This window comes from Branchiostoma lanceolatum, chromosome 3 (assembly GCF_035083965.1).
Source record: "Branchiostoma lanceolatum isolate klBraLanc5 chromosome 3, klBraLanc5.hap2, whole genome shotgun sequence".
NCBI classification, from domain to species: domain Eukaryota; kingdom Metazoa; phylum Chordata; class Leptocardii; order Amphioxiformes; family Branchiostomatidae; genus Branchiostoma; species Branchiostoma lanceolatum.
This window is the reverse complement of record NC_089724.1, coordinates 2,177,254-2,202,538: the sequence shown is the minus strand read 5'-3', so window position 1 is coordinate 2,202,538 and position 25,285 is coordinate 2,177,254. Positions and strand designations below refer to the sequence as shown.

Below are 25,285 nucleotides of genomic sequence, written 5' to 3'. Positions count from 1 at the left end.
AAAGGGTAACCTACTCTACCCTCCCCCGACGTAAACGATACAACGCGTTTGTAACAGCAGTATATCCAATTATACGGCTGGGGCAATATGAAACACGCACACACGCACACACGCACACACACACACACACACACACACACACACACACACACACACACACACATACACACACACACACACAAATACGCAAACACACGCGAAGAAAGAATCTAGTCATTAAAAGTTTCAATGTATATTTGCAACTTCACAATTTATTCATGGAAATTATTCAATGCTACCTTAATACACACAAAACACCTTTAAACATGGAATCATCGATAGTGACCGTCAACAATATTGATTTACTCATACATACTATGTTTCCCTGAGTTGTGTCAGTCGATGGTGCAAAATTATTTTTGACCACGCAAATAACTGTGTAACTTCTATCTACAGCTGCTTGGATTAAAACTCGAAACAGTTTCTGGCTGCCCCGGCTTCGGACAAAGAAAAAGATTGGAAACATTGCGATGTCGGACCGTCCAAATATCTGCTTGGAACTGAGGTCCTTTGGTTTGCTCCGCACCCGCAGGTCTGCTATGCGTCAGAATTTTTTTCCACCTGCAGAAGTAAAAAGGAAAATGATACATCGCAAACAGCAAGAAAACAATCTAACATCCGTTAGTGCGAGGTACCATTTTCGGATTAGAAGTAATACTGACGTCCCGCATGACACTATGCTTTCATTATGATTTTATTAAACACATCAAAATGTCTGGATGCTAACTATAAGGATATGCCAGCGTTTGCTGTGCATTAATTGGCAAAGTGATATTGCCCTACATTTCGTTTCTGGTATTCCTTTAATTTGTCTTCAGCACAAGTGGGTAAGTAGCCTGATCTAGTCATGACATTGCCTTACCTACTAAATGTAGGTAAGTAACTATGATGATCAAATGCTATCAATGTCATCGATACTATCTGATCTTATTACAGACACACACACAAACAATCGCCTCCCCCTACACAAATATATGCACACACTCACGCACACACACACACACACACACAGAGACACACACGTACACACACACACATACACACGCACACACATACACACACGCTGTGACTCACACACACACAAACAAACACTCGCCTCCCCCTACACACATATATGCACACACTCACGCACACACACACACACACACAAACATACACACGCACACACACTCTCACACACACACAACAAAAAATGCACGCACTCCGACGCACACACACACACACACACACACACACACACATACATGCATACAAACATCCATACATATATACAAACACACACGCAAACACACACTCTGTGACACACACACAGATATACGTACAGACAGTCGCACACATATATACACAGACACACAAATAAACACACTTGCCCTTATTTAGAACGTCCCGGATTCCCGTCGCCCTTGTGATGGTTTGCTGGTGATGCTGAAGCAGTAGATATCCAGATGGTCACAGATTTCCGAACACACCAGACAACAGTACAGGACCAGGTCTACTGTCACGAAAATCTGCACAAGCGATTAAAGCAGTCATATTACTCATAATTGTTATAGTGTATCTTTTTGGCATGTGGACAAGATCTTCTTTTTTTTTAAAGTCTCTCTCAAGTAGAAATAGCTACTTGTTGTTGTCTATGATCCAATATGATTATCCAGCCGTACTAAAATAAGTTATTTTTCATTCATTGCATAGAAAAGTAGCCGAAGCCAATGATATCAATGTATTCATAAACAAAAATAAACGGACGCTTGGTGTAGAATTCATGTGTATGCCTTCCACCTTCCTGTACTTCATAATCACAACCAAAGCCTCACCGAACACGCCCAGAGCACGATGTGTTCGCTGACAAATCCGCCGCAGCACTGACTCAGGATCAGCACCCCCGGGCCGATCATGGACGAGTCCAACATCGTCATCTCACTTTTGGTGATGTGTGCGACCTGGTCAGATGGAAGGAAAACAAAGTCATCGACAGTTATTGCATTGTTTTTGTCTCGAAGTGTGTGCAGTATAGGTTTTGTAATGTGTAATGTAATGTGACCGATACCAGAAATCGCCGCCTATGCTCCAGTTGTATTGCATTGTGGCAATGACATAACGTCTAGCAAGGAACACCAGGAACCGAATCTGTGACCTCTCGGTCATGTGCCCCCATCCTAGCTATAGGCAATCGGCCACTAGCGATGCCACAAACTATCATGTTATCGTGATAAGATATATATATATACATCTGAAACGGTTACGGATAGTTCCTGATACATGTGTAACGTACGATGAGTTTGTTGTTGACTTTCGCGATGGCGAGTCCGAACATGAGGAGGAAGAGACAGGGGTGGTCCAGGAACAGGTGTGAGGAGGAGGTCCCGTAGATGATGCAGGCCACACATATCGGGAACAGGATCGCAAAGCCGGGAGACAGAACACGGGAGACCTGTAAGAGGAAACATCATCTATGACTATAGTAAATTAGAATATAAACACTAAATATCTATTTATCTATATCTATATCTTCTCCCTCTGTAAATATGTATATACATATATATATATATATATATATATATATATATAGAGAGAGAGAGAGAGAGAGAGAGAGAGAGAGAGAGAGAGAGAGAGAGAGAGAGAGAGAGAGAGAGAGGGGGAGAGAAAACATCATCTATGTCACTCATGATGTTTCTTAAGTCTACTCTCATTGGTTGGTGAACATAAGCCTCTATAAGTTAGAAAATAAATCTTATTTTCATATGGTATTTTCAGGTGGGGATATTATCTAATGTGTCTTGCATGTATATATGTGTTTAGTATATATATAAATAATTTACTATATATAGTTTTTTTTTTCAACAGAACCTCCAGCCCTTAAAGACTGCTGGTTTCCTTGAGTACTTTTTCTTACGACGTCGAATCACCGACGTCTGCTAAGTATGTATTTTATAGATGATAGAGGCTTAAGTTTTTCAAGCACCGATTAATCCAGTACATTGTACATCAGAGAAGATTTAAGAACAATTTTAATCAAACCCCGCCACCTTGTCGCTACTGGATTGCCAACCTGCAGTGCAGGACGTTCGACAGGTGGCGCTGTCGAGGCGCCATTGTTGCCAACCTTTTCAGTCAGGATCGTGCTGAAGTTGCTCCACAGTTTCCACAGCGAGGCGCCAACAATAGTGAAGAAAGCGGCGAGTACAACTGGCCGGGGAAACTAAAGATAAACAACAGCAAAAAACAACAAGAGTCCGTAGGACACAATTCTCCGTGAAGTATTTATAGTATGTACAAGTATTGACCCACACAAATTGCATCTCTTCTCAGTCCAAGTAGTGTTTTAGAGCAAGTAAAGAAAAAGGGTGTGTAAATTTGTTTATATTTTTCTTTCAATACAGGAGTGGTCAACCTGCTGAAAAGTATGTTTTTACAGTATGGCACAGATGGGATCTAGAAATTCCGGGAAAAGTCACAAAGTTAGATCAAGATGGCCCCTTTTCAATTATCAACGAACCATTCAGCCTTACAACTAAGATGTATCAGAAATCACAAATATGCAGTAAATCCTCTTTCCACAATTTATTGCAGGCCGGCCTGATCTATAGCTATCAAGCTATTTGCAATAAAAAAAGGCTCATTTATATTATCGTAACATTTCACGAAGGTCAAAGGTCACCGGATCTAACCACCCGGAAGTGACACTGGCGCGCGCACTTTTCTGAGAGATATTTCTCAACAATCTTTCATCCCCTGCGTAAACTTTTTACATTGTCACAGCCTCCGTATTATAAACTACAAGTGTGGTAAGTTTGAAGGTCCAGAGATTTGCCATTTTCACACGCACTGTGCGTAAAAAGTGCATCGTCCGTGGTCCCGTGCGCACATACTGTATGCGAGTTGCGAGGGACACGGCATACTTAATACACAGACTGAAGCTCACTCGGCACATGTTCGCAGCGAAAACTCACAATTCCCGTTGCCGCATTGGTATGTAACTTGGTATATCGTTTGCTAGGTTGCGTGTGGTGATGCACGTTGTCTATTTTTCAATGTAACAGTGACTTATAATACGATCACAGCAAGTAAGGAAGATTTATACCCCGTATCTGCCTGAAGTATTCCAGTCATGCATAACGGATTATAACATGGTCCCTATGGCAGGGCAGTGGGACATAGCATTAATTATAGGGGTGCAATTACGATATTGGATTGACGTTTAAAGTAGTTATGGTGTAACAAAGCTATTGTGCATCACCACGCCGAACCAGGCAAACGATATGCCAAGTTACACACCAATGCGACAACGGGATCGTGAGTTATAGCTGCGAACGCGCAAACAAATGCAATTCCAATACTCCCAGAAGGAGGTCATCCTCCTTCCCGGAGTAACAACATGAGAACATCCAAGTCAAACTTTATATACCTTCCCTAGACAGCCGGGGACAAGACAGTCGAAGCCTATCAGATCTATATCTGTTCACGAACATGCTCGAAAATGTACTAGTCTGGTATCCAAATCTATTGGAGTTGCCGAATCTCTTTCGTACTCTTCGTAAAGGCTAAAGAGATTCGGCAGTTATTATAGGTTCTGATACCAGGCTAGGAAAACCTATGCGTTATATCAATAAGATTCCGTATACATGTATGATCATAAAGATAATAGAGTCAATATTTTAGATATTTACTTTGTATGAATGCGAGTTGAATGTTGCGAGATGTATTGTTTCGTAAAGTGGCGTGATTATGACATTATACAGATGTACAGTCACAGTTCTGTCTTGTCCCGGCCAACCAGCCAGCAGGATATGGGGCACACCCAATAGGATGAAATGAATGCTCGCAAGGCAATAGTCTACCTGATACCAAAAGGAGGGTCCGAGCAGTGCAGAGAGGGCCTGGACTACGACGGAGAAGCCTTGTGCTTCGACGACATCGATACTGAAATCATGATAGCAATAAAAAATGAGAAAAAAAGATGGTAAGAGATACGTTAGTGTTATTGCATGCATGCAAGACAAATCATCAACCTGAATGTTTTCGAAAGAGGACTGCAGATCTTTGCCTGAAATGCGTTCAGATTTAGAGATAGACGTACTTTGCAGATTTTCGAGAAGTTCGTATTAAATCATTACAGTTACTAGTATACTATTCTATCTTTGACTTATTTCATCCTATTTGGTTTGCAACAATGTACTTTCTAGTAGTCGGGTCTCATGTCTGATACACGGAGTCGCACTATTACGGAAAACGGCATACGTATACAATTTCATGACGCATATACCATTGCGGTTAGACATTGCTGCACCCCGACCCAATCGATCGCTTTGAAACTCAGAATCGAGTCACCCATGACCCGACGAAATGCTTTCTAAGTCTAAGTTGCCTTAACGACTAAATGTGGCAAAAAAAAACTCGCCGGTGAGATGCTGGAAGGTATCAGCTTTTAAAATATGAAAATTTTAACACTTTGGAAATGATAAAAGGTGACCGCGATTTAACGTTTAAAGAACATTAGCTTCTACTACTTTTCTTTAAACGTTATATCGCGGTCAGCTTCTATCATTTCCAAAGTGCCAAAATTGTCAATCTGAAAACATCTTTTAAAAGCTAACATCTTTCAGCATCTCACTGGCGAGTTTGTTTTGCCACATTTATGTCGGGTTATGGCTGACTCGAGTTTCAAAGCGATTGATTGGTCGGGGTGTGCCAAGATACGTACAATTTACACTCCATGGTGCCGGACACGTAAGTTTCCCAGTGTGTGCAGTAGAAGACGAAGGAGGTCAGGAAGATCATGAAGAACAGCAGATCCGGAGTTTGCCCGAGTTTCATCGCACATGCCGTCGCAACAGAGATCAACACTGGAACCGAGAGACAAAAACAGTTGAGCAGATGGTCTCTCTGATAGAAAGGCTCATGAGCATGCGACGATCGACCCCCAAAACGTTTTTTTTTCTATGCTTAGCACCATGCCTTAGCTTAGCAGCTGACCCGTATCTATATAGTAGGGCGCTGGCGAGGGACACTAAGGTGGCGATTAATACAAATCTTAAATTTGCATTTGTCCTTAAGAGTTTAACTTAATTTTGTAATCTTAATCACTCGGGATAACTACACTGCACAGTTTTAAGTTCTGCATGCCTCTTTTCAGTAAGGCATGGGGAGGCTATTTTAACTTACTGGAATTCGTAGGGAAATCTTTGATATATACTAGCCTGTTGATATGGCGTCGCTGCCGTGGTCGAACAGCTCCCCAAGCGGCGTGCTGCTGCCCGTCCGCCGCGCCTGCTTCCCGTCCATCCCGTCCAGACACTGGTACAGGAACCAGCCGACAGCGCACGACATGTACACCCAAACAGGGGCCTGTAACACACGTAAACACATGACATGTACACCCAGACAGGGGCCTTCATCATAAATACACACTGTCTCAATAAAACTCCACTCTACGCATTGATGTCTTTTTGAATGTCTTTTTGACATATCGGACGAATTGAAAGTGACACGGATAGAGAGAAGCAGAGACGGAGAGACGGAAGGAGAGAGGGAGATGGGCAAATAGAGTCAGGAAGAGACAGGCACACACACACACACACACACACACAAATAAAGAGAGAGAGGAAACAGAAAGGCGAGAGAGTAAAAGAGTCTGGAACACAAAAGGACAGACAGACAAAAAGGGTAAGAGACAAGGCTGAGAGGTAATGAGAGAAAGAGAGAGATTACTAAGGCCGACAGTAATGGGATAGACAGAGAGAGAGAGAGAGAGATAGAGAGAGAGAGAGAGAGAGAGAGAGAGAGAGAGAGAGAGAGAGAGAGAAGCAAACAGACGGAAGGGAAAGAAAGAAAGAAACACAAATGGTAATCATCATGATATATCTTTTTCATCATCATTGTGCATTGAGTGGTCCCACCTCCTCCTTGGCAGTTGGTGCGTAGCAGATGAGCAGCAGTGACGTCACGACGTTGATGACGAAGCCCGCCATAGTGAGGAGGTTCGGGGCGACCCACATCGGCAGTTTCTCCACCAGCCACGACCACAGCACCTGCGGAGGCCACAGGTGGAAACAACGAGGTACGTATACGAAACATAGCTCATTACGCTAAGTGCGGAAACGGGCAGCTGCAGAACAATTCGCAGACTGGGACCCTCATCTGCTGACGATACCGCAGGCAAACGTACAGTCTTTCAAGGGCAGCTTACAGTTCCAGGGGCCAACACTTTGGAATGGACTCTCTGTTGATCGAAGACGACTCACTGGTTTGAAGGCTTTCAAAAATGGACTGTAGCGAGATATTTCTACTGATGTTTTATCTTATGTATAATGTAATATGTGTAATACTGTGTTCTTATTGTATGTACTATGTGTACGTGTCCAGGGACACCTGAAAAACAGGCCGCAGGCCTGAGCTGTGATTTCCCTGGTAAAATAAATAAAATGAAATGAAATGAAATGACGCTGACAATAGACTCGTCTTACTATTTTTTTTTTCGTGCCGTACGAATAATTGTGACCTCGGGCGTTTGTAGTACAGGTTGGTCACCGCCCTAGCTAGGGAGATGGGGGTGTTGAGTGGATGAAATCAGTCTGTCCGTTCTCACGCAGCTTATACGCATTGTAATGTACTGGTGTGTTATTCCTAGAGGCGGTCTACTGGTCATACTGTATACAAAGAAACAACAACACAATAGCAAAACAAATAACGAGTTACTTGGGACAAATGTAGGGCACTCACTCACTCACACTCACTCACTCACTCACTCACTCACTCACTCATTCTCTTGCACGTGGTGCGTAGAGCTGACTAGTTTCACAAGGCCTCACCATCGTCTTCTGTCTAATGTAAATGTGGGGCATCGGGCTGAAAGTCCCTCCCCCCTCATTGTTTTAATCAGTCTCAACGCGATTTGTTTCCGCGCGAACTATTTTGACCTGACCTGCAGCTTACCGACAGACCCGTCCGACAAGTATAGCACTTTCCGACGGTTTTAGGGGAGGGGGCGGAATGAAACACGCGTAGTTTATCCTTCCTGTGCCTTTCAAAGTCACTTCAAGATGCAGCAACTTAGTATTAAATAAATTTGTGATGAATATCTATGTTGTTATGTTTCCGGCATTATAGCATACATATAAAGAGTATTACATATTTTTATCAGACTAATCCATCCCGTGGGAACGTGGGTCGTGCAATTAGGTCACCATTTGAGCGTTCAATCTTGATTTTTGTTTGACAGAGTTTAGAGGCTCAACGTGCGATCGGCGGGCTCAATAATTTTCAGACTAAAACATTTACGCCTTCTCTGTAATCAAGTCGCTAAATGGCTGTACTTTGAATTTGTAAGTACAGACTGCTTTAATGGCATTGATAGATTTGGTCAGTGACCCATGGGGAGGGGGGCAAGTATTGTGATCCCTTTGGTTCTCCTGAAATACGAAATGAACATCTTAACGTCCCACCCGGAGGACTACTGTTTGTTAACAAGCTTCACCCGTGCCACTACCGCGCAGATAGGGGTTCAGGACACCTGGAAGTAGCCCGAGAGCCCCGGGTACGTACCTGTAGTACCCGCTCGGTGACGGACACGCCTGACACCGAGTACTTGTGATCCTCCAGCCGCTTCAGCTGGGCTTCGCTCAGGACAGGAGCCATCACGGGATGTTGGGGATTCTGTCCGGCCGATGAAGATTTGAACCCGTAACAAATGTAGAGCGTGATTTTTTCCAATAGAGGCTGAACTGACCACCTGTACATGTATGTATGTGTTTTGATTGCGCGCGTCGAGCACGCTGGGAAATGACGAGGTTTTGTTCTAACGTAAACACGTGATCTTAAAAATACGGACCGTACTATTAGTGCTGGCTGGTACGTTTTCTTTGTCTTGGTTAACTTTGGTTTTTGTCTTATTACTGTTTCTATGTTTAATGGCCATTTTCTTTTACTCTATGTTTATACACGATTTCGTTTGTATTCAATACTTACGTTCATTGTATGATTTGTTTTCGCGAGTTATTTTGTCCCGGATCCGTGAAATTCTTTTGTCTACACACTGAATTGACCTTTGCTTAAGACAGATCAATCGATAGGTGAAACAGATTCCACGATACAGAATAACCATAGTTCTCACAGTTATCATAAGACCTGATGTATGCAGATATATTTTGTTTCAAAGAAAATACACATGTTTCATCTTCAGCTGACACACTGCAGATTTCTAATGGAGTTAGTAAAATTTATTGCACAACAATTGTACAGCATGGTTCGGTATTTTTTGCTACATAACAACAACCGCTATATGGGAGTCTTTGTGATCGCAGACACGACCTTTGCTTGAACTTCGCAAACAATTTGACACAATCGCCACCTTTCTGTTCCTGGCTACCTCCGACTCGAGGACAACAGCACGGCAGACTGTTGAGGAACTCACTTCAGTACTCTAAAGCCAGGGGTACTAAACGTTACACCACGAGTGCCAAACCTGCGCTGGCGCAACTCCTGGTCGGGCGACAAAACTGAACTGTTATACGTGCTGGATAGTAACCTTGCTTTTAGATTCAGAATAGAAACTCTGCTTTTAATAGACCGATCCTGTCGAACACCATATCGAACGAATAGAAGACCGATAGAACCCCCTGTTCTATTTAGCCCACCTCCGTCAAAAACAGCGTTGGCGGGGCAGAAATGGCGCGTGTAAAGCAGGGTACGTACATCTGGGACAGGTTTTCCACTGTATTGGTTGAATGCATGCTCAGAACAAAAACGAATTTAAAAAGAAACTAGAGGGGCAACATTTGCGAGCAAATGCAGAATGTTTACCTTCACATGGTCTATCTTTACGTTTCTACCAGGAAGGATAAAGTGTTTTATTTAGTTGATGCGTTGGCACAGGTCTATGACACAGGATAAGTCAAGAAAAGGCGAATGAATTCTGATAATTTTTTTACCTGTAAGTGACCTTAATGAAGACCAACGAAATGGATGCATAATTTGTACAATCAATAAGGAAGATTTATATTTCAATTGTGCTAAATGATATGAATAGCATACGTATGACAAAGGTAACAAGGCTCAAGAGCAACATTTATTGATATGAATGATGCAAAATATGACAATTTGAATTTGTAATACATTGGTGACAAATGACAGAATATCTACTAGTATGCTAGTGACACATGTAACGTTAAGATAAAGGTGAATATTATCAAACACTATTTGCATAATTAATGAGGCATTTCTGCAACAACTTTGATATTTGCAACATATGTAATCTAAAAATAGGAGATAATGAATTCATATGGATCATTCCAATTTTTAGAGACTTCTTTGCATATCTACTTAGCAAAGTCTGCACTCGTATCTGTAATTCGGCTACATGAAATCGTCGGTGGTTTCAGTGCTTTGTTTGCATTCATCTCGCAAGCGCATGTTGAAATCCAAGTAAATCAATTCATGGAGATGAGAGATTTATTCAATAGCACGGCGCACACGCCTTCCAATGTAAAGTTGTTATCGAAAGTTTCACCGACAACACAAGTGTCCATTGAATTGTATACATAAGCATATCCTCTCCTTTGCTCTCTTTCAACACAACTCGAATACCATGCTTTCTTCTCCTGTGCCCTTTCCAAAGAATGGCATATAGTCGCACAAACAGGTGAACTTCGGTAATTTTCGTCGAAGAGACGGAAGCGTAGCGTCAAATTGCGAGTTAACACTGTGCTCGTCGATAAACGAGTGCGTACATTGTCATTTCCCATGTGAAGACCGAGAGTAGGAAACACTATGTAACGTTATATTTCCTATTTTGTGACATCTGCAATTTACGTAAAAGTAAAGGATTTTAAGTCATATATATTGCAATCTTGAGAAGATTTTAAGTAAAGACAAGGATGACTCGTGAAAATAACGTCAATTCCACTCTGCTGGTGACATGCTATTTTAAAGGTGCCGCTCGCCTACATCGGTAAAAACTTACGCACGGCACCTTAGCGACCGTTTTAATACGCCGTGTTGCTTTTCAATCCAGTGCATGTTGACTTTGATTGACGATTGATTGGTATACCAAAGACTTTGTTTTACAGAAATCGCTGGTTATCATGATCGCAAAAATTGACTAATCTATATCAAAAACGTCCTGCAGTTGCCGATCATACTGACCTCTGCAGTCTGCAAAATACCGCATGTACATGTACTCCTAAAAGTACGCAGACAATCCATATTTCCTGTTATTCAAGTCAATCCAGGGCAAAGACAGGTCCAGACATGTTTTGAACCGCACGATCATTTTTCTTAGCCCTGTATTGTGTTCTTTTTGATTTTTATTTTGTCAACGATTTAAAAAGAAAAAAACAAGATCTACATTTACGTTGCTTTGCGATGATTCCCACCCCACGCAGATCACAAGCCTGTCAATCATAATCAACATGCGAACTTCAAAGGATTACTTTGCAACATTTACGACGCGCCGACTTTACATAATACAATGTGCAAGCCGACCACGAACCTTATCAAACACTTATCCGACCTGTATAAAGGAGGTTATACGGAGAACCTCCTTGCGTGTACATTTACCCTGATGGTGTTGTCCGACCTCCACCTGTGTAGCAGGACTGACGTTGCCCACCGCTGTACATGTATAGTATCACATGGTGAACGGAATGACCATGACACAAGGTAACGTTACAAGGGGGAGGGCGCTCTACGCTACGGCATATCTTGTTTGTTCAGTCATTTTAATCGCGAAATAAAGTTCTCAAGTCCCACGTTTTGTGTGTGTGTGTGTATTTTGCATTTCACCTTTTTGTCTCAGGGTAAGAAAAAAAATCGATTTTTGCATGACGATTGTTGTATGTGTTTTTATGCAGTAACCACCACTAATCGGTGACCTTGCATCGAACGTAGCCGTTGCTTATGCTCAAATTTTCTTGGTAATGCAAAAATCGGTTAACTATACACCAATCCGTGTTTCACACAGACGACAGCTAGCGCTCTGTGCATAAACTTCTTATTCAGCACGCTGGACGAAAACAAGGAGGTTTAATTAAATATAGTCAGGGGACAACCAAAGTGCAACTTATGTCCCCCGAAGACAATACCATATAACGTTATCACAGTTGCCGGCCAGTCAGTGAAAATTTTATAATTTGGGTACGGCATCGTCGGTATGAGTTTACCACTCAATGGCGAAGTCATTTTAAGTTGACTCGTTGTCAAGCTGATCAAGTCGAGCTTCGGAAGACTGCTAGTGGTTGAAGCTGCAAAAATGTTAACATTTTGGCGTCTGTCAACATTCAAGATCGCCAGCAATGACGCCGGTGGCTAGATTTGCTACATATTTACCAGTCCACAGTAAAATGTCAACATAGATTTATTGTGTACAAAAATGGTTTGTATTTGTGCAGAAGTAGTTTTTTTTTTTATATACATGGCATTTAGAGAAAAAATATGACGGCGCTGGTTATGACCGCGGATGACCCCAAATCGGTGTTCCACTCCTGGGTAGCGTGTCAAAATGACACCGGTTTGGTGGTATTTCCAGTGTTCTCATACCGATGATGGGGAAACTTAAGAATGTTTTTACTTCTTTGAAGGTAAACATAAAAATCAACAAAACATCCAAGTAGCAACGTCGTAATGTCCTTGGTTATCCAAGGTATTCAGCCTCCTTGGTATATCCGAGCGCCGTGAAACCAACCTAAACACATGTTTCATTCTGCCCGGTCGCGTGTTCCAAAGCTGAGGTCGTTGACCCCATTTCGAACGCAGTGTTCGGTGTCCACTGGGCGGGCCGTTCGCTACGGTCGTTGACCTGCGGCCGTGGAATGTGCGATTCTAAAGTTCTGAGCGGGTTCTAAAGGGATTCTGAAGTTCCAAGCGGGTTCTAAAGGGATTCTAAAGTTCGATTTTGTGCTTAAAATGTCAGTTTTTTCACCAGTTTTTGCCGCATAAAACCTTTTTTTTTCATCTATATGGGACAAAAAGACCAAGGTACAGTGTCTTCTGTACAGGCCTACCTGCTTGCTGGATTTCACGTTATTCCAAGCTCTAGTTTTGGAGATATTCATGTTTCTTATTTGTGCGGAGAAGAGGAAGAAGAAGAGGAAACGTAGCAAAAACAATATGTTTACTTCTGTGAAGGTAAACATAAATAGATCGGGCACTCAAGGGGAGGAAGCTTGAACAACATGCTGACTTACTACAAAGTCCGCTAGCGCAGAGTTTTGTATCTTCAGTTACTGGTGTGTGAAACTGGTTAACTTGAAAGTGAACAGGGAAGTAAAAGGATGCATTTTAATTCTTAGTTACTAAATACCATGCAGCTGTTATGCATGCAGTCAATACAGTGGGAACCCTGTCACAGATATATGAACCCTGTTTTACACGTGCATCGCCTGCTTCTCAGAAACTGGGCGCTGATGCCCACCGACAAGGGAAAGCTATGCGGCGCATACCGCTTTAACATTGACCGAAAACATCACGCTCTCACCGCAACTACACCTACCTCCTCCTTAAACAACTCTACCCGGTGGATACAGCCTTCAACAAAGAAGACATAGCATTCTTATTTGGCCCGCTCTGAAAGGGTTTCAGTGCCACAAAAGCTAAACCGAAGTCAGTGGCATTATTTTCAACCTTGCCGCGGCGGCCATGTTTGTTCCGTCAAACCCTGTTTTTGACGGAGGTGTTCGAAATCGAACAGGGGGCGTGGCTTTGGGATCGGTCTATTGTGTTGGTCTGCAACTATTATCATGTAAACCCTATCAACCGTTAACTACCTCATTACCGTACGTTATTTGTGCAGTGTCATATCATTTACTGTATAAGTTGATTGTAAAATTTGGCGCAATTCAGTTTTTAGAGCAATGTCTATTTGTTTCATGTTCCATAGATAAACCAATCACTACCACCACCACCACTACACTACGACTACTAACGTGGGGTCCCATAACTTCAAACGTAAATTTATGAGTTCGACATCGCACTGCACCAGTGTCGGTTGTCTGAAAAATGTTGCGTCTTGACGAATGATAAATTAGAGTGGCGGTGTTTAAGGATTTTCCGTTGTCGAGTTAATTTTACATCGTCCATGCACGATTTACACTATAATCTCAGTCGGTAAAACCAGAAAATTGTTGTTATGAATATAGCGTTCCATATTGTTCCATTCAAATTAGGGTACCATAACTTCGACATACAAATACCTTTGTCTCGCTTTAATTTGTCGGCACGATTTTAAGTAAACAGACGGAATAATTTTGTGTCAACTAACTTCAGCTTCCCTGTAGTAAATGATTTTTTCACCGTGCGTAAGTAGCCACCGATGCGTGGCGCGCTGTGACTTAGCGACTGTTTACGCCGCTTGTTGCGTTCCAAGCCATGTCAACGTTGACGATCCGTTCTTTGGTATGGCAATGAGAGTAGGTACTTCATTTCATACAAATGGTCCCGTAGCATGAACGCAGAGAAGCCACAAATGTGCCACAAGTACGTCCAAAACTGCCGGACAAGCATTGTTACACCGGAAACTGATATTGTGACTTTTGCACTCGGCACGGCACCGCATGTGACAGAAAGGACGCGGCAAATCTTCCTTGTTTTCCAGTCAATTCAATGCAAAGTTATGACATATTTTAAACAACATCATCAATTGTTTTTTGGGCTCGCTATCCCTGATTTTCTAGATATTTTTTGAGCAAGCAATGAGAAATCGCCATTAACATTCAATGAACTTCGTGTTTATGCATTCAGAGATCCCCGATCCCTGCCGCCCACATCAAAGCAAAGCGGCCTGTCAATTTTAATTTACATGCGGGGTTAGGTTACATGTTTGCAACATCAATGCCTTTGCTTGTGGAACCACGTGCAAGCCGGCCGACGGAAACTTAACAAATGCAAGTTTATCCGACGTGTTCCAAGCTAGATTAATAAGATTTGCCGTTTTGGAGCCTCACTAGCGCTAGTACAAGATTTAGACGGGGACCGTGAAATGTCAACACTGTAGCATCACATTCGAATCGTGATCAACGGAATGGCCGTGACGTAAAGGGGGAGGGCGTTCGAAGCCGCGGTTATTTCGTTATTTGAGACAAGTTTAATCGTGATATAATCTAACGAACACCTAGGTTTTTTGTGTGTTTTGTATAGCTTTATGCCTCATGTTTAAAACAAGAAAGTTTGCGTTACGATTGCTGACTGTTCTTTATGTAAGAGTTGCCATTACGTAATGACCGTGCATCGAACGTAGCCATTGTTTATAGCCGAATTTTCCTGGTGGCGCAAAAATGAGTTAACTGTACACAAATCCGTGTTTCATTCAGACGACAGCTATATGCATGAACTTGGGTTTTCGGCGTTTCTATTCAGCACAGTGGATAGAAACAAATATTTCTCTCTTCTGCATAATGAGACAAAGTAAAACTCGTTCGAAGTTATGGTACTGTCGAAGTTATGGGACCCCACGTTACTTGTCTACCGTACAAAATGAAAAAGGATGATAGTGTGCTTTTGATTCGCAACAGTTATTGGCTCATCATAAGCATGTCATGGTGGTGAAAATGAAGAGGCCATGATCGGCTATGTGTGACAGGGGCCTCAGTAACGAAATCCTTCTACTACTAGCGCCTTTGCGAGGGTTTGCTGGTGATGCTGAAACAGTAGATGTCCAGATGGTCACAGATCTGATGGCACACAGAGAAACAGTAGAGGGCCAGGTCAGCCGTGACGCATATCTGCAGAAGTGATGGAAAATGTAACATTTTAACATAGTATGCAGAAATAAAATCGTTTACGAACAAGAGAACGAACGAACGAATGTGGTAATCCTCTCGCAATTTGTGGGGTCTCGTGTGGCGCAACGGCAGAGCGTTCGACTCAGAACCAAGAGGTCCCGAGTTCGAATCCTGTCATGTCACCAATCTTGTGCCCTTGGGAAAGGCACTTTACACGACTTTCCTCACTCCACCCAGGTGTAAATGGGTACCTGACTTCGGTTGGGGAAAGTCGTATTGAGGTCACCTGGTGGCGCCGAATGGCAGCCGCCCAGACCCTTGCGACAATTCAACAAAATGCAAGTATGGATAAGATATTATACATGTTGTGTACTCGTATTGTGTGAAACCTGTAATACCCTGCATCAATTCAGCGCTAGAAAGGCTGCCATTGCGAGTAATTTCTGACCAATAAAAACCATTGAAAAAAAAAAAGAATTTGTAATGAATGAATGAATGAATATTGTAATGAGTTTTAATGATGTTGTCTTTGGAGTCTCAAGTTGTAAGGAAGACTGTTTATCCTTTTTTGGTTTTATTCGAGTTTTGCAAACCCTACTTCAAATGTGGAGCATTTCCTTTCATTTTTATAGATATACACCTCAATCCACCGGCATTAGCATAAACGGATTACAGAAATAACGGCCATAAACTCACCAAACATGCCCAGAGCACGATGTGTTCGCTGATGACGCCGCCGCAGCACTGATTGAGGAGCAGCACCCCCGGGCCGAACATGGACGAGTCCAACAACGTCATCTCACTTTTTGTGATGTGTGCGACCTGGTCAGATGGAAATTACATTGTCACCGACAGTCATTGCATTGTTTTTGTCTCAAAGTGTGTGCAGTATAGGTTTTTGTGGTAAACGAGCATTGTCACCGACAGTTTAATCGTGAAAAGTATATGTGTCTAGATTTTTGATCGATGTGTAGATTTGTGGTATTTGAGTTCATATTGCCGTCTTGGATTGTTTTATCACTGAATTCGATAATGTATCAAATTGAGCTCAAACAGCACATCAACAGTTTCAACAAAAATTAGAGCTAACAGAAATATGGGACATTGTTTACTGGTGGCGTGATAATACGAACAATTCTTGACGACTTGTGTAACTTACGATGAGTTTGTTGGAAACCTTGGCGATGGCGAGTCCGAACATGAGGAGGAAGAGACAGGAGTGGTCCAGGAACAGGTGTGAGGAGGAGGTCCCGTAGATGATGCAGGCCACACATATCGGGAACAGGATCGCAACGCCGGGAGATAGAGAACAGCCACTGGACGTCTAACGAGAGAAAAATAAATATCATTTCTATATGGGATCACGGTGTGAACAGGATCGCAACGCCGGGAGATAGAACACTGCCACTCGACGTCTGCCGAGAGAAAGAGAAATACCATTTCTTGTCGGATCACAGTGTTAGTGATATTGGTAATGGTCTTTATTGCATATTCCTGCCCAGAAGGGCTAAATGCACAGAAGACCACATGTGGCCTGTAAGAAACATAATGCAAAACATAAGTTGACAAAATACACTAACATTTAAAACTCAAAAAAATGCAAACTGTGGGCTATTGCTAAACTAAATGATGATCACCTATTAGTTTCATCTCTCTTTCTGAAACATTTGGAGATCTGACTACATACAGTTATCCTCAATCGATCATTCGCGAGCATCAGGAGCTGATGCATAACGGCTACAGACATGCGTGGCTAGGTCACCCCAGGTTTAGTGATCCTCCCCTAACCTGAACTCCTTCCCTTGTCAACCCCAAGTTCTTCCCTTCCTCCCATCATCACTTGTGGTCACCATCTCTTGACGGTTGGATGTGTATAAACGCGTCGGACATGGAAGAATGAAAACGAGATCATTGTGGCAAACATTAGACCGGTCATAACTGTCTATCCCAATTAGCAATCCAACCAATGAAAGATGGTAATTAGACAATCGACCATTAAGGAATTGCCTGCATGTCCGTCAAATATCTGCATTTCTATGTTCTTATTTTTCATTTCTACGTTTTGACGGAGACTATGGTGACTGTAATCGGTCAACGTGGCTCAAAGTAGCTGCATACTTTCTGTGCATAACACTAATTATAATCATATTATAATTTGGCTACCATTTTAAAACTTAGTGTGATTTCGGAACAAAACTGAATCTGTACGTCTGTTTTGCTTCTTTGTCTCATTGGTCCGTTCTATCATGTCCGCCGCGTGATAAATCAAGGTGTATTGTCTCCGAAAATAATTTCATCTGGTTGGTACAAAATAGGATATGGGAGATTCTTTATACACAACCAGGTATTGATCTCACCTGCTAACGTTTCGATGTCTATCAGACACCCAAAGGTCATCGAAAGAGAGGATAACAGACGCACCCGGTGGATTAAGGAGGCGGTCTGGATAAGGAAGACAACACCGGCGATGAACCGAGACGAGGGGGGATACAAACTTAGCCATATTTGGGACAGTGTTCTCACCGCAAAAGCGCCACCTACATCGGCTATTTATCGCGGTAAGAAGCAGTACTCCAGTCAGAATCTCTGAAGAAGGTGTCTGATAGACATCGAAACGTTAGCAGGTGAGAACTGTACCTGGTTGCTTATAAAGAATCTCCCATATCCAAGGTGTATTGTCGTATTGTTACCGACCTTTTCTCTCAGGATCGTCCTGCAGTTGCCGCACACCTTCCACAGCGTCACGACTACAGTAGCGAAAAGGCCGGTGGCTGCAACAGGCAGGACCCCTGGCTGGAGATAAATGTAAAGAACACAAATGTCTTCTCCTTATTAACATATCAATTCAGAGTTTTGGTATAAAATCTGGTTCTCAAGTTCTTTCCTCTAATCTAGCTTTTACTATATGTATTGTCACTTGTATTGTATATTTGTTGAGAAACCGGCCCTGTAGAGAGACCAGGTTTCTGTTGCCGGCTCTTCACAGATTTTTAATCTGTGAAACTGAATAAAATAGTCTGATACCTGATACCAGAATGACGGACCGAGCAGTGCAGAAACGGCGTGGACTGCGATTGAGATATTCTCTGCTTCTACGACGTCGATGCTGAGGAAAACAAGTATAAACAAATAATGGATGAGAACAAATGAGATGAAAAAAGCGAAGGAAAAGTGACAAGAAAAATTCCCCAGGAAATACTTATATGTTGCCACTACGCACGCGCGAACAAATTCCATGCATGCCTGTACGATTCCGGGAATTCTTGTAAAATGGGCGTAAAGTATCCTATTAGGCTCGCCCCTACGGCGTCGCCAAAAAGATGGTAGGAACGGATATGCATATGGCGTATGAAATATTGACGTCAACGACACATAATCATCAATAACGAGGAATGCGAATCTTTCGGAAAATGCGATTTAATAGTATGTGATCAATAAATGATTGAGTTAAAGAAGTAGTTCGAGATTCAGCCGCGAGCTGTGCGCTAAGAATGATTTGGATATAGGTCTGGGGGTTGTGGCGATGTTGAGACCAACCAAGGGTGTTACCCATTCATCGCTACAAGATATGATCCTGACACCCCCGTTTTACAACTTGTTTGTCGGCTACTTGGCGCAAAGAGATTTCGGGTTTTCACTTGGGAACGGCCTGGCCACCTTGCTAGCTAGTACGTCGGTCTGAGTTCCTTTCCTTTCAAAACACGTTTATAGCCAAATGATTGCAGTTAGACATGAGTAATCAAAAAATACTTACAATTTAACCTGCATCGTGCCGGTGACGTAAGTTTCCCAGTGCGCGCAGTAGAACGCGAACATGTCGGTGAAGATCGTGAAGAACAGCAGATATGGAGTCTGCCCGAGTTTCATCGCACAGGCCGTCGCGACGGCGAGCAGGACTGAAACCGAGAAGACAAAGGTTTGTTGGAGCTGAACTGACCAGAAACTAGATCGGACTGCTTACTGCTTATGCTACGGTCAAAATTGTACCGGCGCCCGTCGGGGGTGTAGTCTCGGCCGGGCCCCGAAGCCTTAAGTTTGCCCCTGTGAACTGTCGGGTATTGAGGAGAGGGGGGGGGGCGGGGCTGCACCTCCCGGTGGTCGCATGTTTACCTTGCGGTGTCTATTTGTTACTGGGTCCCACGTTGATTCAATTCTAATGCCAGGTTAAAATGATTTGGGATCCAGGCCGGGCCCAAAAGTATCCCGACAGCCGAAGAGTGCCTGAAAGTGACCCCCCCCCCCCAAACAAAACAGCCCGTTAACTCCTCGGCGGGGCCCCCTTCACCCCGACCAATGGAATCACGTGAATCGCATTGAAACTCAGATTCGTATCAGCCATTTACCGACAAATCGCTTTCTAACTTGCGTTAACGACTTCATCTGACCAGACAAACTCTTCAGTTTCCAAAAGACGTTTTCAGATTGACAATTTTGGCACTTTGGAAGTAATTGAATCCGCCCGCGATTTAACGTTTAGAGAAACGTAGTAGAAACTAGATGTTAAATCGCGGGCGGATTCAATGCGATTCACGTGATTCGCTTGGTCGGGGTGCCTTTGTTTTCAATTGGTATTGGTGTGTTACGCCGAAGGGCGGTTATGTCGATTATACAGATACGGGAACCTATGCATAAATAGGCATGCACATGGACATTTGCAATTATGTTACGTTCGAAAAAGGTTTACTTTTGCCTACTCGGATGAATCACAGTGAGATACAATGCATACGTATACGACCGCGCGGGGGACTGAAAACCCTTAAGCTGCCACCCCCAGATATATCCGTGATGCGTATGAATATATGTATATATACCTGTATGCTGCGCCCTGTCTTATGCTTGGGTCACATTTCCTAACCGGGGCCCGGCCGGGCTGTTTGCGGAAACTAGAAATATACGTCAATAGATTTGCGCAAGCTATGCTCTTAAATAATTTCGGATACGTTTTGTTTTTTTTGTTGTCTTTTATATCATACTATTCGTTCCCAAAGACTGCCCGGCCGGGCCCCGGATTGGAAATGTGACCTGAGCATTATGCGGGATCGTATTACCCGGGCTGTTTCGCTATTTATGGCTCTGAGGTCAAATGGAAACTTTGAGAACTTTAACTGGCCGAAGCTTGGCAGCTTAAGGGTTGAAAAAGATTTAGAAACTAGCCTATTGAAATGGCGTCGCTGCCGTGGTCGAACAGCTCCCCTAGCGGCGTGCTGCTGCCCGTCCGCCGCGCCTGCTTCCCGTCCATCCCGTCCAGACACTGGTACAGGAAGACGCCCAAGGCACATGACATGTACACCCACGCTGGGGCCTACAGTATAGATACATGCGTTCATGTTAAATTTGAATCCATGCATGATTAGACATTGCTGAATTTTTTTACATATAACATTCCTTAGTTTAACGTCTGTCTGTTTCAAAATTTTATCCAGCTGCTTGAGTAACTATTTTTGGCTTATGTTATTACCAGTATGTCTAACGTCATCAACATACCATAGTTTGTTTGTTTTATCTCTTGTCACGACATATTATGAGGCACAGACAGAAAGGAAATGAGGAGAAAGAGAAGGAAACACAGACAGAGAGAAACAGACAGGCAGACTAAAGAGAAGAGAATAATAACTAAGAGTGACAATTACACAAAGAAAGAGACATGCTGACAAAAAGAAAAAGACCAGAGAAACAAACAGATAAGTACAGAAGCATACTGACGCGCAGAAGTGGAAAAAAGGCAGACAAAAGTCATGATATGTTCTCTGTTCTCGTCGCTGAGTTGCCCCCACCTCCTCCTTGGCAGTTGGTGCGTAGCAGATGAGCAGCAGTGACGTCACGACGTTGATGACGAAGCCCGCCATAGTGAGGAGGTTCGGGGCGACCCACATCGGCAGTTTCTCCACCAGCCACGACCAGAGAACCTGCGGAGGCCACAGATGTTGGAAACTTCGAGGTATATGGAACATAGGTCATCAGGTTGAACACAGACTCGTCTAACTTTTTTTTTCGTGAAAATTGTCACTTCAGCTGTAGCTTGCTTGTAAACTAGTTTTGCGCTTTCCCATATTTTCTTGGGGTGGGGGCTTTTTGGTGGAGGATAATAAAAGACACGTGTACTTTACTCCTCGGTGCCATGCAGACTTAACAAGGCGAAATAAATTTTAAGGTAACCATGGAGGGATTACTGAATAAAATACCATTACTATAAAAGGCAGATTAACAGCTTTGCACACAGCATTAGATTAATCCGTCCGTGGGGAAACGTGTAGTCCAACTAAGTGGTCGTTCCTAACGTTATTTGCGTTGTTTTGTTTTGTTTTGCTCCGTTAATGTTTACGAAGAGTTTTGGGTAATTTTGCCAGTGAGGTATCTATTAGTAAGCAATGTGCTGATGAAAGCTAATAAATATGAAGAAGTTTATTGCAAGTTTATGCCCGTGGGCTAATTGCAAATACATGATAAAAAACATAGGACAAACATACATGCGTCAGTAAACTGTGTCTGACTTTGCTGTAACAATAGGTTACTGGTACTATATACAATTGTTGGCTATATCTAAATTAGCTGGGTTTGACTTCTTTTTTGGAAGCAGTGGAAGACGAAAAGTCCCACTTTCTCTAGTATTTGTGGGTTCTGTGATTTCAAGAGAAAGGTAGCTAAAAGACTGCTCAATTGGGTCGGAGCCTCTAAGTGTAAGTAAGTAGATACATAGTGGCCAGGGAACTGATAAGTTTGAGTTAACGGTCGCGAGGGGGAACGTTTGGAGTATATCAGATATTTTGCCTGCTCGAGGTGTGGCTTTCCTGAAAAAAAGTCCTGAACATTTATGTAATCCAAGAGACTAAATAAACAAATAAAGAAATGAATAAGCTATCAGTAGCCCGCTCGGTGACCGTGTGGATAAGAATCCAGAACACCTGGGCGACCCCGAGAGCTTAATTGTTTCAGAAGTTTGATGGGAGTTTTGTCAACTGTATCAAGAAGTGTGGAGGCAGTGCACAGAAGCTCCTGTCCCTGGTGGTCTCCAACTTCTCGTCATACAGAGACGAGGCAATGTTCAAGGACAAAACAGGTACATGTATTAACTAACTGTTACTACTACCTTTTTGTTGTTTTTGTCTTTACTGGGTGACTTATAAGCTGGCTCCAGGCATAAAACACAAAACTATAATCTGAATAAGACCAGACTGCTGAGGTTTGATCTAGTAGACTCAAATTGGGGCATCAATAAGCATGGTGGGAAATTATCTTTAGCGTGCTCAATACCTCTCCCTAAACATGAGACAAATCCATGGGAATGTAGCCCCTAACAGTGCCTTTTAAGAACATTTACAGGCACGTACCTGCAGTACCCGCTCGGTGACGGACACGCCTGACACCGAGTACTTGTGCTCCTCCACCCCGGGCACGCACCTGCAGAACCCGCTCGGTGACGGACACGCCTGACACCGAGTACTTGTGCTCCTCCACCCCGGGTACGTACCTGCAGAACCCGCTCTGTGACGGACACGCCTGACACCGAGTACTTGTGCTCCTCCAACCGCTTCAGCTGGGCCTCGCTCAGGACAGGAACCATCTCGGGATGTTGGGGATTCTATCCGACTGATGAAGTTTTGAACCCGTGCCGAATGCAGAGCGTGATCAGATACAGACGAGGAAAAAAACCGGCCACCTGATTCTGTCCGGTTGCTGAAGATTAGAAACCCGTCCTGAATGTAGAGAGTTATCTGATAAATGATGTGAGGTGTGAGGCTACCTGCATATATGTGTATGTGTATCGATCACGAGTTGGACTCTGGACATGACCAGAGCGTGATCAGATCAAAATGAGGGTTATCTGAGCGTGATCAGATAGAGGCTAGGGTAAACTGGCCACTTGTATATGTACCAATCGCGAGGTTAGCCTGAATTCAATCAAGCCTCTTGTGACTGCTCGCGGCCCTGTAACCACCTCGCAACCCAAGGGGAGGGGAGAGAAACCCCGGACAGCTGGAGTTTGCGTTATACAGACTATCGCGAGGTGAACCCTGGGAAATGATAACAACAGCTTCTGCTACCTTTAACTCGTCACGAGACACAAATGACGGACTGTATGTTTTGTTTTATTGTTTGTCTTTTTACTCCATCTATTTTTGATAGACCCCCTCCAGGCTATTCCATTGTGTGTTTATTGATTTCAATATTTTTAGCGAAGCTTCAGGAGCGAGCTTAATAGTATATTTTAGGCCCATTTCACAAGAATTCCCAGAATTTTACAGGAATCCGTCTGTGGACCTGCCTGTCACTCTATACCTTGTTAGTAAGGTCTGGTATTCCAGCACGTAGATGACCTACTTACGTGGTGTCCGATTTCATACTATAGGGAGCGTGTCAGGGAGTTACACGGAATCTAGTGTTCTTGGTTCGAAAAAGTTGATCCATTATCAAAAGAACTTGTTGAAAACCATGCCCCCCCCTCCAAAAAAACCGCTGTGGACACCAAATATTCAGATTGGCTTGGCAGACGCCCCACTGACTTAGTGTTTTGTTAACAAATATTATCATGGCAGAACTAAAGAGTGCCACATTGGTACTTTCTTTACAGTGAAGTAATATTTTTAGCGAAGCTTCAGGAGCGAGCTTAATAGTATATTTTAGGCCCATTTCACAAGAATTCCCAGAATTTTACAGGAATCCGTCTGTGGACCTGCCTGTCACTCTATACCTTGTTAGTAAGGTCTGGTATTCCACCACGCAGATGACCTACTTACAGATGTCCGATTTCATACTATAGGGAGCGTGTCAGGGAGTTACACGGAATCTAGTGTTCTTGGGTCGAAAAAGTTGATCCATTATCAAAAGAACTTGTTGAAAACCATGCCCCCCCTCCAAAAAACCCTCTGTGGACACCAAATATTCAGATTGGCTTGGCAGACGCCCTACTGACTTAGTGTTTTGTTAACAAATATTATCATTGCAGAACTAAAGAGTGCCACGTTGGTACTTTCTTTACAGTGAAGTAAGATCAACCCAGACACCTTCGCTATGGCAATAATTTTTAATTGCCACACTTTTTCTCTGTAATTTTACTTGTACTCATCCATGTCTTGCTCTCTACAGGCGTCATAATAAATCTATGCCAATCAAATGGCTTAGAGGCCAATTGTGGTTTTGTAGGTCACTGATTAGATCGGGAAGGCGTTCTTGACGAATGTTTGTTTTAGAGGACCCCGTGCGCCATATTGAATTTAAAAAGTCACAGCCTTCCAGGCCGTATCAGTCCAACGTTGGTCACTTCATCCAGTAGAGAAGAGGGCCTAACTGAAGACGCAGATGGAAGACGAAACACATTTTATGTCAAGTTGCCCATTCTACGACAACGAAAGAAATGAGCTGTTTACAGAGGCCACCATATTTCATCCTAATTTCTCCACGTTTTCAGACGAAAAGAAAACTTCTCTCCTCTTAACATCACGAAACCCACATATCACAGAAAAAGCGGGATCATTCGTCTTCCACTGTCTCGGAAAAAGAAGTCGAACCCAATAAGTTAGAACTTAGTGTCAGAAGTT

At 43.1% G+C, this 25,285-nt stretch overlaps 2 protein-coding genes across 4 annotated transcripts; both read right to left on the bottom strand.

Moving 5' to 3' along the window:
- Positions 1-1,402: 1,402 nt before the first annotated feature.
- Positions 1,403-8,813, bottom strand: LOC136429687 (cholinephosphotransferase 1-like). Of its 3 annotated transcripts, none has more exons than XM_066419623.1 (9): positions 8,581-8,813; positions 6,936-7,067; positions 6,237-6,384; positions 5,741-5,882; positions 4,878-4,959; positions 3,044-3,238; positions 2,312-2,470; positions 1,854-1,979; positions 1,403-1,547 (listed from the first exon to the last, which is right to left on the bottom strand). In XM_066419623.1, the coding sequence occupies exons 1-9, from the start codon at positions 8,773-8,775 to the stop codon at positions 1,416-1,418; spliced, it is 1,311 nt and encodes a 436-aa protein (XP_066275720.1). In that variant the 5' UTR covers positions 8,776-8,813; the 3' UTR covers positions 1,403-1,415. The 3 variants fall into 3 exon arrangements, with proteins under 3 accessions (XP_066275720.1, XP_066275721.1, XP_066275722.1); XM_066419624.1 differs by having other exon boundaries at positions 3,089-3,238; positions 8,581-8,812; XM_066419625.1 differs by having other exon boundaries at positions 3,143-3,238; positions 8,581-8,811.
- Positions 8,814-15,635: 6,822 nt separating this feature from the next.
- On the bottom strand, positions 15,636-23,595 carry LOC136429163 (choline/ethanolaminephosphotransferase 1-like). Its single transcript, XM_066419042.1, has 9 exons — positions 23,218-23,595; positions 21,524-21,655; positions 20,904-21,051; positions 19,504-19,645; positions 18,774-18,855; positions 18,444-18,542; positions 16,909-17,073; positions 16,446-16,571; positions 15,636-15,749 (listed from the first exon to the last, which is right to left on the bottom strand). The coding sequence occupies exons 1-9, from the start codon at positions 23,308-23,310 to the stop codon at positions 15,636-15,638; spliced, it is 1,101 nt and encodes a 366-aa protein (XP_066275139.1). The 5' UTR covers positions 23,311-23,595.
- Between the last annotated feature and the right edge of the window lie 1,690 nt (positions 23,596-25,285).